We start from the raw sequence: 20820 nt of genomic DNA, 5'->3' as shown, positions 1-20820 counted from the left end.
GATCAGTGATCACAGATCAATCCGACAGATGAAGTCAGTGTTCTGAGAGCTTCCGCAGGGAACTGGAAAAATCACACTTGCAAACACTGGAAATAACCAGTCACACAAACAGTGTGGTTCCTCTCCCACTGTCACAACCACACACACGTAATCACACGTAAACACACGTAAACACACGTAAACACATGTGAACACACATACAAACTGTAACCACAAGATGCATCAAAACAAATCTACATTAAAGTGAAAGAAGAGTGTTTCTGTAGGCTGATAGTGAAGTCTGCTCCTGCAGGACGGTCCACCCAGCCGAGGCCAGGAGCAGAGCTGCTCCCAGTGCTCCCAGTGCTCCCAGCTCCCAGGCAGAGCAGCCCAGACCCGCGGAGAAGGAGAAGCGGGGCCCCCTGTCTCAGCCCGGACCGGCAGCCTCCTGGAGGGGCAGACCTCTGGTGGCTGAGAGGAGAACTGCAGCTGCTCAGGTCAGAATAACAAAATTAATATTATTAATATTACGTTATATTATTTCACTGGAAGCAACTGTGAAACTGTGAAAACAGTATTGGACAGCAGATTCAATGATAGTGATGAGGACAAAATGATGAGAGTTAAAGGTGCAGTCACAGGAAACTGGATTCACTAAAGTAGACAAATTAGTGGCGTTGTGCTTCACGTCAGGAAGAAACAACATGTCGCCAGTGAAAGATCAACATTAAGTTCTCATAGGAAGTCATTAATCTGGTAAACGTACACATTAAGTCCACAAGAGTAAAAGACGGTGTAGTCCCTCATTCGTCCAGGAGTGTTCTATCGTAGAAAAGGTTTCAGTCGTAGTCGTCTGGACGCTGTTTTCAGAATCAAGACGTTTCAGCTCCCATCCGGAAGTCATTCTCAATTGTGAACAAATGGCACGGGAACTAGAAATTTAAGCTACTCTGTGTTGCTTAAGCCCCGCCCTCAGGAAGGAGTCTACCTGAGTATCTGTTAATAACTAGTTTCACCTGAAACTGACCTAATTGTTTCCATGATGGCCCAGTAATCAGTAATCAGGCCTGTTGTTTTCTGGCTGCACCTCTCTCATCACTGTTAAGTACCTGATTAGCATGTGATTGGCTTGACCATGGTGTTAAAACACTGTGGTAGACTTTGGGCAGATTGAATCTCAGACCACCATTTCTGTTCAAAGAGGGGTCTTCTTTTTTCACAAAAATGGCTTCCTTGACTCCCCGTTCAAACCAACTCTTCTCTCTACTTAGAATCTCCACCTCGCTGTCTTCAAATGTGTGGTTTGTAGCTTTTAGATGCAAACTAAAGTCTCAATTGAGAATGACTTCCGGATGGGAGCCGAAACGTCTTGATTCTGAAAACAACGTCCAGACGATTACGACTGAAACCTTTTCTACGTTAGCTACAAAAGTCTTCATAGAAGACTGAATATAAAGTTCTATCTGTAACACCTGAAGTTTCACTCGTTTTTATTTCACTTACAGCTGATTTTTTACACAGAAGATCCTGTTAGCATCTCATTCGGAGACTAAAGGAGTTAATTAACTGTAAAAGTAGCAGTATGTTTGCTTTTATACTTTAATGGCAGAACAGGAAGTGATGCAGCTCATGTCTGGGGGCTCTCAAGCCATACATCAGACCTGCACATACGGGTACTTCACAGAACCCTTTTCGGGGGATGGAAAACCGAAGATCCTATAGATGTCAATTCGACGTGTGTTTGGATTACAGTTTTGAGAAGTTTTTATGCATTCATTTTCTGTTAAACAAGCCTTTGTTTTATAGACATGTCTAATAATGATTTTGCAACCTTGGCTGCGTTCGTGATACCTTAATAAATGAAGGTCGATCAGTCAGCCGTCATGCTCCTTCAGACGTCCCCCGTCCAAGTGGATCAATGACCCAACACAGTGGCCAGATATTGCTTATCGGGACATCTATACATATTTGATCGAATCACCAGGTTAGGCTAAGTGTTATCTGTAAATAACTGACCTGTTAATAGCCAACTGTTTGATCTGGGCTGAGATTTAGTTGGAGACGACAGTCGTGTTTACTGCTGCTGCTATAACGTTACTGTATGACTGTACTGCAGCAGCCTCCCACTCAAGCTAAAGCTATCCATCAGTATCAATGTGCCTCAAGTCTCAGTGCGAAAGTCTTTGTTATTAATACGGTTGTTTCTAGTTTCTTATTCCGCATCATATTTATTGTCATCAAATAAAGAATTGCCGTTCTCTGGAGGCTCATTCGTTCTTACTGCTCTGCTTTTGGGATCCTTTTCCTGCATCTGGATTCGTATGTTTATTTGTTTTACAACCTGCTACACAACAGCTTTTTTCTGTTTCTCTGCTTCTGAAAGCGAGATTCTCTCCCAAAAGGATGCGTGGCCTTGGCGATTGGCGCTTGATGACGCGATGCCAGTCTGATGTATATCGCATCGCTGTATTTGCTAAACCACGCCTAGTTTTGAATAATCCAATCAAGTCTAAAGGATTTGATTTAAATCTCTAGCAACTAAAACAACAGGGCGGCTGAAGCTAAAGATGCTCTGACTTCTGTTTCACTGTGACTGTGAAGTCTGTACCTGTCTGTCTGTACCTGTCTGTCTGTCTGTCAGCAGGTCCAGCCAGTCGTCGGTCCTGTTCCAGTTCAGACCGGTTCAGTCCAGCAGCCAGCGAGCAGCTTAGACAGCAGCAGGTACTGAATGAAATTAAACCTGTTTGAACACAAAGCTTACATTAGCTAATGAGACGGTGTCGTCCCTCATTCGTCCAGGAGTGTTCCATCGTAGAAAAGGTTTCAGTCGTAGTCGTCTGGGCGCTGTTTTCAGAATCAAGGCGTTTGGCTCCCATCCAGAAGTCAATTGAGAATGACTTCTGGATGGGAGCCAAACGTCTTGATTCTGAAAACAGCGTCCAGATGACTACGACTGAAACCTTTTCTACGATACATTAGCTAATGTTACGTTAGCTAATGTTTCGCTAGCTAACGGATGTTAATTAGCATTAAAGGTCTGGGGGTTAATGGGGACTGAATTCTGATTTTAAACTGCTTCGAACCACCAAAATACAGTTTGCACATGATGATGAAACCAAAAGTAGTTAGCTTAGTAGCCAGTGTTAGCAAAACATTACCCATTTTCTGCTATAAAGCTGGGTAGCCTGCTGTCCTTTTATTTTATTTTCACTCTGTAACTTATATTACATTGATATTATCTGTTCTCGTTAATGGAATATAATGTTGTGTATAAGCTGAAGCCTCAGTTTGAATTCTTGTTCTTCCATTTTTGTTTCAGTTTTATTTTTCTACGACTGTAAAACAGTTTTAGTGTGTGTCAGACAGTGTTTCAGTGCTGTTCAGTATTATCTGTGTGTTTCAGGGCTGCGAGGAGGTCGGTGTCGGGGTCCAACCTGCGGTTCGAGGCTGTTCCTCTGGACCAGGAGGCCACAGAGGGAGCACAGGTCACATTCACCTGCCAAGGTAATTAAAACCTTTGAGTGTCGGTGTTACAGCTCAGGGAACCAGAGACAAAGAAACTTGCTCTGTAGTGTCAGCGCGTTCGTTTATTTGTGGACGAACAGTCCAGAGAAAGTCTATTTCTCAATTTGTCGTTTATTAAAGCATTGGTGGATCAAAACATATCTTGTACAAGGATCATTTCTATTCAGTAAATCACAGTCAGCAAGCCGTTAGTCTGTAGCCAACATCCTAGGAAAGAGCGCTCTTCTTAACATTACACAGGGTTTTATAACAGAAATGTGCAGTTATCTGGCTGGTTGTAAAAAGAAGGGGGAGCCGTGGTTTAGTCCACCCTTCCTGTGGAGGAATCCTACACTTCCTCTGTTTGTAAGTTGCTAAAGTATCTGCTTCGTTCCCCACAACTGCTACTTCTCCTGTCATGGCCATTACAATACATACTGTCCTCAGAACATGATGTTCTTTCTGATCTCCCTGTTTCTTTGTATAAATGTAAGCCTGTTTGCAACAGCTGATCAACGTTTCCCTGCAGTCAGCAAGTCTGCAGGACAACACTTTGAATTGTTAAGCCTCATGCTGTGTGTGTACAAAAGTTTCAACATGGTATTAATATAATAGGAAAGCAACCTTCGTTTAAGTTTTTGATTCTCACAGTAGCTACATGTGATGAACTGACAGCATGTTGTTACTGAAGAGTAAGAACCACAGCAGCATCTAACCAGGCTGAAATGATGTTAGCAGGAACGTTTACATGCTGTTTAACGCGCTGAAGCTAATTAGCTAACTAGCCTGCAAACTGACGTTAGCAGTGCACTTTTCCCTGGTGAACGTTTGTTTGGTGGCTCGTTCAACAAGCTGCAGGACAAGACGAGTTCATGTCTGTAAGCCAGATAAGAAGGAGACGTTAGCATGAAGCTAATACGTCTTGTGTTGTGTAGCTGGCTGCTGATTGGCCGTGTGACTGTCTGCTCTGCCTAAACGCTGACGTCACTGCTTTATGCAAGATCTGATTGGCTGTATCGAAATAAGGTCTCCATCTACGTAGACGACCGAATGGTGTTCTCTCGTATTAATGCTAGTGGGCGCCATCATGAAACCAAAACATAAAATACAAATTTCTCCCTTTTGGTTTCTGATTTCTTCTCCGAAGACACAGGAAGTGATTTACAGAGCAGACATGTTGCAGCAGACTAAAAACATGACATTTAATTTGGACTTGTCGCTTCCTCTTATTTGGGCTGCGAGAGAGCGAGACTGAGAGCGAGCATCTCACGCCAAAAACAAGATTATATCGGGAGCATGAATTGTTAATTTGAGAGCACAAACATTCGAACGCTCCGAACATTCGTCATGTGAGGTGGAGGGACGGGCTGTCTGTCTGGTGTCTAATCGGTCATCAGGACAAAGCTGCCAGTTTCACTCAGTGTAAAACTTTATCTGTTGCCGTGGTGACAGCAGTGACGAGCTGATTTCAGTGTAAAAGTTTTCTGCTGTGACTCTGATGCCATTGTGCGGTGTAACGACCAGTTTCAGCCTCTGGGGGTCGTGTCTTTAACTACAGTGTGCTGATCTCCCTTTTCCCCTGCTCTCAGTCTCGTCTGTTGCCGTTGCCTTGGTTACGTGGCTGAAGAACGGGGGGCCGGTGAGGACGGGACCGGGTCTGCAGCAGAGACAGGACGGTACCCGTCTGACTCTCACCATGGAGAGAGTCAGACAGGTGGACCAGGGAACCTACAGGTGTCAGCTGATCACTGCTGATGGACTGACTGTTACCTCGGCAACATGGACGCTCAGTGTCCACAGTAAGACCTGCCTGTCTGTCTGTCAGTCTGTCTGACCTGTTCTGAGTCTCTTTGTAGTCATTTCAGGCCCAGGGGCCCGTAACACCAGGTCCAGGTCCAGGACCTGTTCAGTAATCCCTCTATGACCCAAACTATCCAAAAGTCACTGAATTACAATAAAAATGAAGGAAAGTCTGTATTCACTTAAAGTTTGTTGTCGTCCAGTTTTTAATGAAACTGTCGGCTTTTAAAGGCTCTGTGATCCAAATGTAAACCAAAGCGTCAGGGACGAGACGACGGGCCCCTCAGACATGTAAACGGCCCCCCACCTCGTCTGCATAGCAGCAAGACCCCCAGACTGACCTGAGACCAGCATGTTAAACAGCTGTCACGTTAATGTAAAGGGATCCTGTCTGAAAGAGGCTGAGGTGTAAACACCGAGAGTCTGAGACGCCGCGAGAATAACGTGTCCAGAAGAAGAATAAAGATGTAAAAAAGCAAACACACTAACCAGAGATGTAAATATCTGTTTTGTTAATGAACTACTTTCCTTTATATTAAAAACAGGATTTGTGTAAACCCAAAGGTGGAGATGATGATCCTCCGACACAAACAGGGAGCATTACTTACCTGTTGTAAAACAGCACTGTGAAGTATATGATGGTGATAAACTGAAACAAAGTTGAATGTACTTTGCTGGAATCTTGCTCTTCTTTTCTTCATTATTGTTGAAGCATCACATCTTAATCATTTTAAATGTTTTAGGTTTTGGTTTCAGATTAGAGATGTTAGGGGAGGAGAGCAGAGTTTTTACAACAATAATTGTGATAAAGAATAAAAGCAGAAAAACAAGCTGATGACTGAATCCAGGATCAGTTAAAAAATGTTTCACTTTATAATCTGTTGAACGGGAAGGAGGTTCAGTGTCAGTGTGCTGGACTGGAGTTTCCAGCAGGTGGCAGCACAGACTTTATTGATCACACGTTACAGCACTATCAGAAAAAAAAGATACAGAAGTGTTTAAAACAATAAACACAACAATTGAGTTAATAAAATTCAAAAGCTATAAACATTATATATATATTATAATACTTATATACACATATATATATATACACACACACACACATGTTGTATACATGACATGAGCATTGTGCAGAAAGCTGTGCAAACATACACCCAGTTTCCACTTTATTAGGTACACCTGAACAATCTATTCACCTCTACGTAACAGCTCAACCTTCGCTCGTCACCTTTACACTACTACTTTACTTGCTCGTTGCGTTCAGTTGTTGTTGACATATTCAGTTTGTTTGTTTCTTAAGTTAGTTTGTTTATACACAGTCGCACCTGTCAAGAGCAGAACGTCACAAAGTGCTTCACAATAAGACAATAGCGTCAAAATATAAGTAGCGTCATAATACAAAAGTTAAAGTACTAATCGAACGGCCACTCGAGGCTCCAAAACCGAGTCAGTCCCCATAGAGCCCCATGTTGAAATGCAGTTCAGCGGAAATACGGACACAGACAGTCAACGGTTTTTTGTGTGAGACTTCCGGTCAGTCACGTCCGGCTAGCTAACACACCAACTCTCTGGACCACTATGGCTTCAAGGAAAACCAGAATGTTTTGTGCAGTTAACGGCTGCCATAATAACCGGTACAAACTAAAGGTTTACTTGGGGCAGGAGTGTTTTCAACCCGATACCAGAGAAGTGACTGGGCTAACTTACTGAAGCCCCAATGAAAACTCCAAGGCGACGTTTTGTCAAGAGATTAGCTTGAGTTCAGATTGAATGGCTACGCTAGCTAATGCTAACTATTGTTAAAATAAAACTTAAAATAAAGGCTAAGCCCCAATTAAACACAGAGTCCTTTTACTGGTCGTGTGGCTACAGATTTTGTCAAATAACGCAGGTCTCAATTAGCCGGGTCTGGTTTTTATAGAAGTCCTTTGGATATATAAAACCTCTTAAAGCCCACCGGGTCGCCCGCTTGAGCTACTTCAGTCACGCATACAAATATAAATGTTTAAACTTTTGACAGTATGGACATGCTAACGTTACACATCGTTAGATCTGTTAGATGCTCCACAGTTCAGTCGTTCAGTTCATTTTACAGAAACCATGAGCACCAAAGTATAATTCATTCAGATTTACCGGCCTGGTGAACAAGAGAGACGAAACAAGGTGGTGACTCCCTAACGTTACCTTTGAGGCGTCATAAAGTTCGGTTGTGTCCATTCCTCGATTATTTATATTCCTTTAGTCCGTAAGCGTCCACCGATCAAAAGAATCAAAACGCTGTTTTCATTAAAAATAATCCAAGTTGTGGATTTTGTCATGCGAAGTCCGTTGCTCCTTATCAGCTAACTTTGTTCGTCAAACTAAGACTTTAACTGACAAATATTAGTTTCTCTTCTTCCTGCGCCGTGTTGTTGGGTATGCTTGGTTTCGTTACTCTGCTGGCTACAAAATAAACGTGTCCGCACCTTCTCTAAGTGCAAATAAAGGTTGAAATGACCACGGTAACCATTGGTTACGTTCTAATGTAGGCTAACGGTGTTTTGATACAGGGCGCTCTCTCTCTCATGTTTTAATGAGGCCATTTCTTCACGTCCTCCTCCCTCTCGTTAATAGTTCGAGGGTGTGGCACCAAGCTGCCATTTCGATTTGTTATTGATATTTGGAAGTGCTCCCACGACATCGTTAAATAAGCTTGTTAAGCCAACGTTAGTTAGCTCAGGGAAACAATCAAACGGAAGTAGTGCGGCACAAAAGCCGTAAGTTCGGCCAGCTGTTTGCTTCTGCATTCGAAAATAAGGTGAATTCAGTCTATGGTTTTAATACATCATCATTTATTAGTTGATTATATTTTGTATTAGTAATCTGAATCTGCAGAGTAACTACAGCTGTAAAATAAATGTAGTGCAGTAAAAAGGACAATATTTCTCTCTGAGATGTAGCAGAGTAGAAGTATAAAGTGGCATAAAATGAAAATAGTAAGGTAAAGTACAAGTAAATGTACTTAATTCCACCACTTTTGTGGTTTTGAGTTTGAACAAACAGAATTCAGTCCGTCTTAGATGCATTTACATTGTTCAGAGATCAGATATCTGATCTTCTCGAAGTGACTCAGAGTAAACTAAAGAAGTAAAATCTGCAGAAACAAACTGCAGCAGAAGAACTGATCTGAAAACAGCAGAAACAGCAGAGAGAGAGAGAGAGAGGCTCTCTGGTGTCGTTCGGCCTTTAAACAAATATGAGAGCTGGAGACCATATAAAGACAAAACATGCTGCTGCAGCGAACGCAACACACACACACACACACACACAAACGCTGAAGCCGACCCAAGAAGGGCATCGACCGGGGAATCCACTCTGTGTATGTGTTAAAACTCGTGTTCATCACATTGTGGGGACTCCAGTCTGTCTGATATTTACTGTTCGGAGCTGCAGGAGATGGACGTCTGTTTCCATCCAGCTGATTTTATTCATGTTTTCAATGTTCACATAAAAAACCTGAGTGGAAACACTGGAAATAAGAAATAAACTAAATGTGTGTAAGAAGTGTTTCCTGTTGTGTGTGGATAAAACCAGAAACAGACTGAGTGAAATTATTCTGTGGCTTAGAGGTAGAACGGGTCGTCCGTTAAAAACAGTCAATTTACCATGATGACGTAATTTACAGGAAGGACGTGACTGTAACCGTTCTGTAAGAGGAGAGATGTTTATTGATCATGATGAGCTAATTAAAAATAATGTTTTGGCAAAAATTAAACGATTTATTTAAACTTTGTGTTCGATATAGAAGATTTGCAGATATTCAGTCTGCAAGAGAACGAGGTCGTCATAATAAATCCACTCAGTGTTCAGTCATCAATAAACGTTGCGTTCATGCAAATAATGGGTTTATTTATTTAATCATTCATTTATCCAGTGGAGCTGGAATTCTCAGAGTTTTTATCAAGTTTAGTCCTTAAAACAGATAAAGTAATTATTGTAGGTGATTTTAATATTCATGTGGACGTTGAAATGCCTTAGTACTGCATTTATCTCATTATTAGATTCAGTTGGCTTTTGTCAGAGTGTTTCTTCATCTAAGCCATCAGCCTGTCTCTTAGACCCCATTCCAACTAAGCTGCTTAAAGACATTTTACCCTTAGTTAGCACTTCTTTACTGGATATGATCGATCTGTCTTTATTAACAGGCTATGTACCACAGTCCTTTAGAGTAACTGTAATTAAACCTCTTCTTAAAAAGCCCACTCTTGATCCAGGGGTTTTAGCCACTATAGACCTATATCTAACCTTCCCTTTCTCTCTAAGATCCTTGAGAAAGCAGTCGCCAATCAGTTGTGTAACTTTCTAAATAACAATAGTTTATTTGAGGATTTTCAGTCAGGGTTTAGAGTGCATCATAGCACAGAGACAGCACTGGTGAATTGCATCAGACAATGGACTTGTCTCTGTACTTGTCTTGTTAAATCTTAGTGCTGTGTTTGACACCATTGACCATCACATCCTGTTACAGAGACTGGAACATGTAATTGGCATTAAAGGAGCCGCACTAAGCTGGTTTAAATCCTATCTATCAGATCGATCTCAGTTTGTACATGTTAACGGTGAGTCCTCCGTGCACGCCAAAGTTAGTCACGGAGTTCCACAAGGTTCTGTGCTTGGACCGATTCTATTCACCTTATATATTCTTCCTCTAGGCAGTATTATTAATAACCACTCCATATACTTTCATTGTTCTGCAGATGATACCCAATTATATATCGATCAAGCCAGATAAAACTAACCAGTTAGCTAAACTTCAAGCATGCCTTAAGGACATAAAGACCTGGATGACCTGCAATTTTCTGATGTTAAACTCTGACAGAACTGAAGTTATTGTACTTGGCCCCAAACACCTCTGAGACAAATTATCTAAAGATATAGTTACGCTAGATGGCATTGCCCTGGCCTCCAGCAGCACCGTAAGGAACCTCGGAGTTATCTTTGATCAGGATTTATCCTTTAACTCCCACATGAAACAAACTTCAAGGACTGCCTTCTTGCACCTACATAATATAGCAAAAATCAGGCACATCCTGTCTCAAAATGATGCCGAAATATTTGTCCATGTATTTGTTACTTCTAGGCTGGACTACTGCAATTCCTTATTATCAGGCTGCCCGAATAAGTCCCTTAAGACTCTCCAGTTGATCCAGAATGCTGCGCTATGTGTCCTGACAAGAACTAGGAAAAGAGATCATATCTCTCCAATATTAGCTTCTCTGCACTGGCTCCCTGTAAAATCCAGAATAGAGTTTAAAATCCTTCTCCTCACCTACAAAGCTCTTAATGGTCAGGCACCATCATATCTTAAGGATCCCATAATACCTTATTACCCGACTAGAACACTGCGCTCCCAGGATGCAGGGTTACTTGTGGTTCCTAGAGTCTCCAAAAGTAGACCGGGAGCCAGAGCCTTCAGTTATCAAGCTCCAGACACCATCTCCACATTTAAGAGCAGGCTTAAGACTTTCCTCTTTGATAAACCTTATAGTTAGGGCTGGATCAGGTGAGTCCTGAACCATCCCTTAGTTATGCTGCTATAGGCCTAGACTGCCGGGAGACTTCCCATGATGCACCTCTCTCCTCTCTCCTCCTCTCCCTCTCCGTCTGTATGCATTTTTATCCCATTATTGCATGTTACTAACTCGACATCTTCTCTCTCCCGTAGTTCTGTGCTTTCTCGTTTCTCTCCTCTCTCCTTCTGTCGCTTTCAGCAGGTATTTCTGCCTCCGGAGCTGCAGAGTCTGGATCTGTGGTTGTGGGCCACCTGCTGCCCCCGTGTTCCTGCTCAACAACTGCTACTACAGTTGTTGTTATTGGCTCTGTTACTAATGCTGACATTATTTTTCCAGTAGCTGTCATTCCTATTATTATTAATTTATTAATATTAACACTACAATTACATTTCTACTATTTTAAAAATTCTAGGTGGTATTTGCATTGTGCCTCCCTCTTTCCCTAAACCTCTCTCCCTCTCTCTCTCGGATGGCCGCCCACCCTGTCTGGTTCTACTCGAGGTTTCTGCCTCTTAAAGGAAGTTTTTCCTTGCCGCTGTCGCCAAGTGCTTGCTCATGGTGGGATTTGTTGGGTCTCTGTAAATAATATTATAAAGAGTTCGGTCTAGACCTGCTCTATAGGGAAAGTCCAATGAGATAACTTCTGTTATGAATTGGCATTATATAAATAAAATTGAATTGAATTGAGATGATACAGGCAGAGAAACTGTGCTGAAACAAATGATCTAGTATTTTACATTATATACATTTATTGTTTAATCCATCCTTGCCAGTGTTAGCTTACTTGCCACTTTTAGCTTACTGCAAATGGATTATCGGTAAATATCTTTTAGAGATTAAAGCTATTGTGGCATCATATTTTTGCATATTTAACAGCAGCCAAAGGGTCCCCCCTGGGGATTTCTTACCTGACTCTGATAACATCGGGGTCCCCCAGGGCTCCACATTGGGCCCTTTACGGTTTAGTATCAATAGAGATTACTTGCCTTGAGTTTTTCCTGCAGCTCAAACACAACATGTATGCAGATGATGCAGTTTTGTTTGCTGTTGTTGCTTGATCAGTGTTGCTTTAACACGATGACAATAACGTGAAGATGATGATGTTCCTTCTTCCTCCGTCAGAAAGCCTCCTTCCAGCTGAAACTCGGTCCTCGTACGTCGGGGGCATGGCCTCGCTGACCATCCAGAACGCATCCCGGCATGATGAAGGCAGAGCGGAGAGCAGCGCCAGAGTCCAGGTCAAAGGTCAGAGGTCAACTTCTTTATTAAATCCAGTATAACGTTACACTACATCACTGTCTTCTTCTCCGGGGGGGCCCTTTAATATAGACACTTGGTCACTTGGTGGGGGTACAGGTTTTTACCTGCCTTATAATTATAAAAACTTGATCACACAAAAGAAGAAAGTGAGCCGGCTGCTTACAAAGAGCACGAAGTCATTAATGGACTTTTTCACTCCTGTTATTATTTTTCATCTCACGTCTGTTGGGTAGATAACGCTCCCAGTTTTGCACCCACAGTTCCCATAATGCTTTGGGGGATGTAAACAGGAAGTAAAATGTTGCCATGGAGTCGGTGAGTTAGCTGTGGGCTACAACTTTAGCCTTCAGTCAGCCAATCATTCGTCAGCATGTCGACGGTGATGAAGAACAGAAACGATCATCACAACTTTATAAGGAAAATCCTCCTGCAGCAGGAAATCCCCGACTGAACACACGCACACACACACACACACACACACCCCTTACCCTAACTGTAACCTGAACCCTAAAACCAAGTGTTAACCCTCAGAAAGTCGTCTCTACCTGTGCGGACCTCAATGTTTGTCCCCACAGTGACACAAGTCCTCATGGGTTAGTGTGCATTCAGGTTAAAGTCCCCACTGGGATATAAGAACATGAAACACACACACACAGTGAAATATCAGGAGGTTCCCACAGACCGACACACTCGACCCTCAGAGACCAGCTGTCCATGTGTGGACAATAAAGTTTCTGAGAAGAGTCGGTTCTTACTGTTGGTTTACATCCGTGTCATTAATGTTTCTCTTCTGTTAAAGTGCCTGCAATCAATATTTTATATTAACAGTTGATCACATGACCACTTGTGTGTATATAACTTGATTCTTCCTGGTCTTTATGTATGTGGTTTAACTCGTCCCCCATTTTTCACTGTTCTCACAAGTGATTAATATTATTATTATTATTATTATTTATTGTTCCCTTCTCTATGGAGTTGATGTATTTATAATGGACAAGGCCAATTTATGTTCGTTTTCGCAATCATGAAATCATCACGTTTTCGACGATTAATTGTCATACAAATAATTGCGATTAAGGAAAAGTCCTAAATCCATGTTGTGAAAGTCAGCGGCTGCTAACAGTGTTTGACCTCCCGCTCTGCTGCACACAGCTCGACCTCGTTTAACAGGACAGTTAATTAATGAAGAAGTTAATATGCACAAAGCCATGTTTCCATCCAAATATCTTTATACAAATGGTCTAATTAGAAAAGCTGGATGGAAGAGCCAAACGTTCACAATCTCAGTAAAAAGGTTTTAAACTCGCTTGTCCATGAAGAGTTTCTGCCACAAAGAGGCGTCCGTGGAATGACTAATGATGTAGTGAGTATGACATGACGCTCAGCTGTTTAAAGGGCTGTAAATGATCTCCAGCAGAACTTTCCTCAGAGCTGCTGCAGCCGGCGGGGAGACTCTCCGCTATACGTCCAGACCGGTTACTGCCATCACCTCGCTTCATTAGCCTCAAGCAGCTGATGGAAACGCACCTGTAGGATCCAGAACAGAGTCTCCACACACCGACTCCTCTTGTAGATTAAAGCTAAATCGTTTATTAATCCACTTTCACTCATTCAGAAATAAACCTGGTGAAAACAAGTTCTCTGTTTATTCCACAACACGGTCAGAAAACTGCGGGTTTTGCATCACAGGTGACACATGAAATATAATCGTAATTATTCAGAGAGCTGGATTAAACCTAATAAGAATAGCAGCAAATGTAAATAATAATAATATTAAACTTCCTTTGATTGTGGAACGATTATTCTGAATGGTCGCGGTCAGGTGATCATGTTAATGTTTGCTTCACAGCGTGCCACGGCGGGACCTGACTGTGTTCGATAAACCTGGAGCTCACTCATCGTGTGTGTTCATGCTGTTTATCTGTTTGGGATATTAATTATGTTCAGTGAGATGAATGAGTGTTGTTTAGAAAACGAGTCCTCCGATTGGCTACAGGGTTGCTTCATTGTGCCCGTACAGCTCGCCTGTGATTGGCTGGAACGGTGCTGAGGATGAATAAACTGTGCAGTCCTTCTGCACTCGTCTGTTCACACTGAGGTGCAGCTAACGGACACGGATGGGGTGTCCACATACTTTTGGCCATATAGAAGATGAAAGTGTGTGTGTGTCAGAGAGAGAGAGTCAGCCATCATCAGTCAGATCCTCACTCGTCCTTTTCCATATATGGAGTTTGGATTTCCTTTTCTCTCTCCTAACATCTGTGTGTGTGTTAGCGTGTGTGTCTGTGTGTGTGTGTGTGTGTGTGTGTGTGTGTGTGCGGTAAACAGGCTTTGTTCTGTGTACATATCAGGGATACCAGAGACGAGACACACAACCAACTCTCGGTTTACACAGACGATCAGATCATGTTTCTGCTGACACGTTATTCTGCCTCTCAAACTGGTGGCTGAGCTGTCCGCAGCGCTAACGCTAAGTGCTGTCAACAAACAACATTCACGTCAGCCTCCGAGTTGTAGTTCGGCCGCAGATATCAGGAAGTTCTGTGAAATCAAACTACAACTTTATCAAAAAACTGGCACCAAAATGGCTGCAAAGACGTTTTACTTCAGTTCAGCTCATTAAAAAGAAGCTCACTACAGTTTAGGACAGACGTGACGTCATACTGATGTGTGTGTGTGTGTGTGTGTTTCTTCTTCGTGTGTTGTTGTGTTGCAGGCAGACTGCAGGGTCGCAGGTCAGAGGTCACGGAGGTCAGAGGAGCGTGTGAGGCTCCACGCTTCGTCCGCCGCCTCGCCGACCTGAAGGTGATGGACGGCAGCAGAGTTACCATGACGGTGGAGCTGACCGGTACGACCACGCTGTGTGCGTGTGTGCGTGTGCGCACGTGTGTGTGTGTGTGTGCTTGTGCTTGTGCGTGTGTGTGTGTGTGCTGTGGTATTTCCTGTCAGATCTCCAGGGAGATGGTGAAGATGAGATGAGGACAGATTTACTTTGGACGAGGTCTGCCTCTTCATTTCCTGTGTGTGTGTGTGTGTGTTCAGTGTGTGTGTGTGTGTGTGTGTTCAGTGTGTGTGTGTGTGTGTTCAGTGTGTGTGTTCAGTGTGTGTGTTCTGGTCTGACAGCAGTTACTGGGTTTGAGTTATGAGCTGATTATCAGGTATATAGAAGTGAAGCTGAAGGCTCCATATTATTAACCCAGCAGTGTGTGTGTGTGTGTTTGTGTGTGTGTGTGTGTGTGTGTGTGTGTGTTGTGTGTGTGTGTGTGTGTGTGTGTGTGTGTGTGTGTGTGTGTGTGTGTGTGTTACATAATGATTTTCCACAGAGGTTTTTCTCCATATAAGCTGTGTGAGGATCAGGTCTGTTGCTACCTGAGCGCCTCGCTGCTGTCAGTCATCAGACTGCTTTTACAAATGATTTTAAACTGATATAATTTGGACGTTTTTAAGTTTGGACGCTTGAACGTTTGGACGTTTGGACGCTTGGACGTTTGGACGTTTGGACGCTTGGACGTTTGGACGCTTGGACGCTTGGACGTTTGAACGTTTGGACGTTTGGACGCTTGGACGCTTGGACGTTTGAACGTTTGGACGTTTGGAAGTTTGGACGCTTGGACGTTTGGACGTTTGGACGTTGGAACGTTTGGACGTTTGGACGTTTGAACGTTTGGACGTTTGGACGTTTGGACGCTTGGACGTTTGAACGTTTGGACGTTTGGAAGTTTGGACGCTTGGACGCTTGGACACTTGAACGTTTAGACGTTTGGACGTTTGGAAATTTGGACGTTTGGAAGTATGGACGCTTGGACGCTTGAACGTTTGGACGTTTAGACGTTTGGAAGTTTGAAAGTTTGGACACTTGAACGTTTGGACATTTGAACGTTTGGACACTTGAAAGTTTGGACACTTGAACGTTTAGACGTTTGGAAGTTTGAACGTTTGGACGTTTGGACGTACGGACGCTTGAACGTTTGGACGTTTAGACGTTTGGAAGTTTGAACGTTTGGACACTTGAACGTTTGGACATTTGAACGTTTGGACACTTGAACGTTTGAACGTTTGGACACTTAAACGTTTGGACATTTGAACGTTTGGACACTTGAACGTTTGAACGTTTGGACACTTGAACGTTTGGAAGTTTGAACGTTTGGACACTTGAACGTTTGAACGTTTAGACGTTTGGAAGTTTGAACGTTTGGACACTTGAACGTTTGGACACTTGAACGTTTGGACATTTGAACGTTTGGACACTTGAACGTTTGAACGTTTGGACACTTGAACGTTTGGACATTTGAACGTTTGGACACTTGAACGTTTGAACGTTTGGATGTTTGAACGTTTGAACGTTTAGACGTTTGGAAGTTTGAACGTTTGGACATTTGAACGTTTGGACACTTGAACGTTTGGACATTTGAACGTTTGGACACTTGAACGTTTGGACACTTGAACGTTTGGACACTTGAACGTTTGGACGTTTAGACGTTTGGAAGTTTGAACGTTTGGACGTATGGACGCTTGAACGTTTGGACGTTTAGACGTTTGAACGTTTGAACGTTTAGACGTTTGGAAGTTTGAACGTTTGGACATTTGAACGTTTGGACACATGAACGTTTGGACATTTGAACGTTTGGACACTTGAACGTTTGGACACTTGAACTTTTGGACACTTGAACGTTTGAACGTTTGGACACTTGAACGTTTGGACATTTGAACGTTTGGACACTTGAACGTTTGAAGGGTTGGACGTTTGGACACTTGAACGTTTGGATGTTTGAACATTTGGACACTTGAACGTTTGAACGTTTGGACACTTGAACGTTTGGACGTTTGGAAGTTTGAACGTTTGGACGCTTGGACGTTTGGATGTTGCTGTTGCAGACAGATCACATGAGGTGGAAATACTTTTAGTGCAGTTCCTCTAAAAGGTTCACCGTGTTTCTGTGGGGATTTTACATCATTTTGCATTTACGTGTAAACCTGTTGGATCTTTCAGAGACGATTGATAGTTTTATTAATTTATTGATTGTATTGATTGAGATGTATTGATGAAGTCGCTGTGGTCCACAGGTCACCCCCCTCCAGAGGTGGTGTGGCTCCATGACGGACAGGAAGTGACGGAGTCTGAGGACTTTCACCTCCTCAGGGAGGAGAACCGCTGCACTCTGCTGATCCAGGAGGTTTTCCCCGAGGACACTGGGACCTACAGCTGCCAGGCCTGGAACCAGTACGGAGAGGACCACACCCAGTCCCAGCTCACTGTGGAGGGTAACCACACACACACTGTCATCACAGTCTGAGCAGAAAGTCCTTCAGTTCTCAGTAACGACTAACTAGTTTCAGACTAGTGATTCACTAAACCAGGTTGCACCATTAAAACTTAAGAAACGTCTCAGCGAGTAAAGACTTCAGTAAATCTGTTGCTAGGAAACATCTGTAGTGCTGTCCAATCAGGAGCAGTCAGCTATGTAAACAGGAAGTCACTGTAGCATCAGGAGCTAGCATAACTTCCAAACATGACAGTTTCAGAGGTTCAAAGAGAAATCTTTGTAAATGTAGGTGTTTTATTTCTGTCTGCGTACATGGAGAAATCAGAGTTAGTCGGATTCATACTGTTTATAATGAGAGGAAATATCTGCTTATGCTAAGCTAACTGACATTATTGTTATTATTGTTATTTCAGTGAAATGTAATTTAAAATCTTCCAGACTGACGTCGTTATTAAACATCAAGTTTCAGGTCAGATACGTCGACCGAACTACAGATCACCTCTTTTACTCTAAACGGCTCAGAGATTAGCATGCTAATGCTAGCTTAGCATCAGTTGGTTCAGTTAGCTACACAACAGCTACACCTGCAGTTAGTGGCTGTAGATATTTAGTAACAACTGATCTCTACGTAAGAACTAGTTAGTGAGCTGCAACCTGTTTTAATGTAGTGATGATGAAACTGACACTGACGTCAGAACGAGACGTATTCGTATTCATACGAAAAAGTATGAATACATAGATAAATGATTATTACTGGTTACACTCACAGGTGTCATTGTAGTTTCAGTCATATTTATGGTTGTGGTTTTGTGGCAGAGCCCCAGGACGGCGTCCAGCCCTGGTTCATCACCAAACCCAAACCCGTGAGCGCTGTTGTGGGTCAGCACGTCCTCCTGTCTTGTGCCATCGCTGGAGACCCGTTCCCCCAGTACACCTGGTCCACAGCTGACCTGAGCCGACCTCTGACCTCTGGAGGAGACTACGAACTGCTGCAGAAAGAGGATGTGATCTCTCTGCTGATCAGGTCAACCATTTACACTAACATATTTCTAAATCTTTATATCCTGGACTAACAATCAATGCTGACTAAATCCTCCCTCCTCTTCTTCTTCTTTTCTTCTTCTTCTTCATCAGGAGAGTTAAAAAACATCACGCTGGCGACTACCTGATCACACTGAGGTTAGAGAACAACACATACTGTATATATTTATAGCTATAAAAAGTGTACAAGATGGTGTAGTCCCTCATTTGTCCAGGAGTGCTCCATCGTAGAAAAGGTTTCATTCGTAGTCATCTGGACACTGTTTTCAGAATCAAGACGTTTCGGCTCCCATCCGGAAGTACGACTGAGAACTACTTCAGAACTACGACTGAAACCTTTTCTACTATAGAAAGTGTAGTTATGTAGTTAACAAATAGATGTTTAGTGGACAGCAACATGCTAAAATAATCCTCTATGATCTACAGTATGCAGATGAAGTTAGGATTAAACTCAGAGAGGAAACACCACCCCTCCCCCATCCATAAACCCATCCATCCACCTCTTCACATATTGTAGTCCTCCATCATATTTATCCCAACGTTTTCACTTGTTCATTCAATTTAGGTATTAAGTCAAGTCAACTTTATTTATACAACCCAATATCACAAATCTCAATCTGCATGAAGGGACTTTACAGTCTGTACAGCAGACGACCTCCTCTGTCCTTAGACCCTAGATTCGGATCAACTCCCCAAAAACCCTTTAACAGGTAAAAAATGTTATGATATCCTGAAGAGCGATCCCTCCCAGGGGGATATCATAAGTAGTCATAATATTTACAATTATGTTAACAAAATGTAGCTTGTAAAACATGAGTGAAGAGGATGGATCCAGGAGGAGCAGCTTCAGGTGTCGCCCACTAAGCAGGACCTGATCCACAGCACCTCCTCTCCACAGCACCTCCTCTCCACCACAGAGGCCTGAGGACAGGACAGGACATACAGACACAGAGAGGAGAAACACACCAGCACACAGAGGGAGAGAGAGACATGATGACATGCAAACTAGGGAGAAAAGGGGGGAGGCTGAATCTCCAGGGGAACGAAGATCCAGATCAACGACTGGATGAGGCACCAGGTCCCAGGACGGCCGATGTGCAAGAGAGGAGGAGAGGCTAGGGAGAGGAGAAGGAGGAGAGGGTGAGGGAGAGCTTTTAGGGCACAGAAACAAAAACAGCAAGAGTTAGAGAAATGCAGTCAATATCAAAAGGTTTGTAGTCTGTTAGTTGAATTCTCGTTGGCAGGATGAACATTATTATGAGGTATAAAGGTTCAAGTATTGTCAAATACAGAGTTTCCACTAGTCATGGAATGCCTATAAATCCTAAGTATGGTACTAGACTTCTAAAGAAGGCCATAAAAGAGGGAGTAGGTAGGGTATTAAGATTCCTGATATACCCCAAAACAGATTTTTTTTTCTGTTTATACTACATTGTGCAGTTTACTTTACATGGACCAACACGGCACCAAGATATGGAAAGTATCATTTGAGCTTTAGGGTTACTAGATACCACAGTAAAGATACATTTACATTTATTAATTTAGCATTGGGGAGGTCCTAGGGGATAGGTAGTGCACTTTAGTATTACAGTGCACAAGTGATATCATACTAGGGAACTTGGTAGGTTACTAGGATAGTAGAAAATGTACTAAGTACAATTTAAAGGAAAGCAGACTGTATTTCACATGATCTATGATAGTAGTATGATACTAGGTGATGCAAGGTAGTACTAGTGTACTAAGAAGAGTAGAGTATGTAACTAGGAAGCGTGCTGAGTGTAGGTGTATTAGATTTAGGGTTACTGGGTAGGGGACAAGCAGGGGGCACTGCAGAGAAAACGAGGTAGGGTACTATGACACTAGGGAGGGCACTGTAACAAATAGTAAGTAGGCTACTTGGGTACTAGCGAGGGCACTGCAGAGAGGAGGGGGTAGGGTATTAGGTCACTAAAAAGGACCATTCACAGAATACTAGGTAGGGCAGTCATTGAGCCCGGCTTGTAGCACGGCAAAAACAGACGTATCATATTTTTTCAGTAATGCGGCAGTAAAAATTTGACTGCTAATTTCAGGGTATTAGCGTACTGCAGGTAGAATACTAGAGAATAAGGTACAGTGTGCTCGAGGTATAGTAAAAGGACTCTTGGTAGGGTACTAGGAAATGTATTAGGCCCAATTAACAGGAATGCAAATTTTTTAGAGAAGAAAAATTATTAGGCAGGGCTCAAGGGTACTTGGATACCAAGCATGTTTTACATAAATGCAGAATGTAACTGCTTCTCTCTGGGTAAAAGGACACAAAGATCTAAAAACAATAAACTTTATTCCTATACCATTTTTCTATGACAGGGCACGTTAGGGGTATTGTACTAGAATATCATAACAGGTACTAAGTAGGGTACTTAAAAGGGCATTGG

The 20820-nt window shown here is 42.7% G+C and overlaps 1 protein-coding gene across 3 annotated transcripts in view; it reads left to right on the top strand.

The window, feature by feature from the left end:
- The window catches only part of mylka (myosin, light chain kinase a), an 81740-nt gene that overhangs the window by 19324 nt on the left and 41596 nt on the right, over positions 1-20820 (top strand). For 2 of the 3 annotated variants that reach the window (XM_044216170.1, XM_044216172.1), the window contains exons 8-16: positions 293-476; positions 2621-2700; positions 3383-3483; positions 5073-5282; positions 11961-12083; positions 14815-14946; positions 17163-17360; positions 18179-18386; positions 18497-18541. In XM_044216170.1, the coding sequence (XP_044072105.1) occupies positions 293-476; positions 2621-2700; positions 3383-3483; positions 5073-5282; positions 11961-12083; positions 14815-14946; positions 17163-17360; positions 18179-18386; positions 18497-18541 (1281 nt within the window). The remainder of the gene's footprint in view (positions 1-292; positions 477-2620; positions 2701-3382; positions 3484-5072; positions 5283-11960; positions 12084-14814; positions 14947-17162; positions 17361-18178; positions 18387-18496; positions 18542-20820) is intronic. The other variant, XM_044216173.1, reaches the window with a different exon arrangement.

Source organism: Siniperca chuatsi, linkage group LG12, assembly GCF_020085105.1.
Source record: "Siniperca chuatsi isolate FFG_IHB_CAS linkage group LG12, ASM2008510v1, whole genome shotgun sequence".
Classification (NCBI taxonomy): Eukaryota; Metazoa; Chordata; class Actinopteri; order Centrarchiformes; family Sinipercidae; genus Siniperca; species Siniperca chuatsi.
Note: the sequence above shows the minus strand (reverse complement) of the source record. Positions and strands in the feature narration are given on the sequence as shown.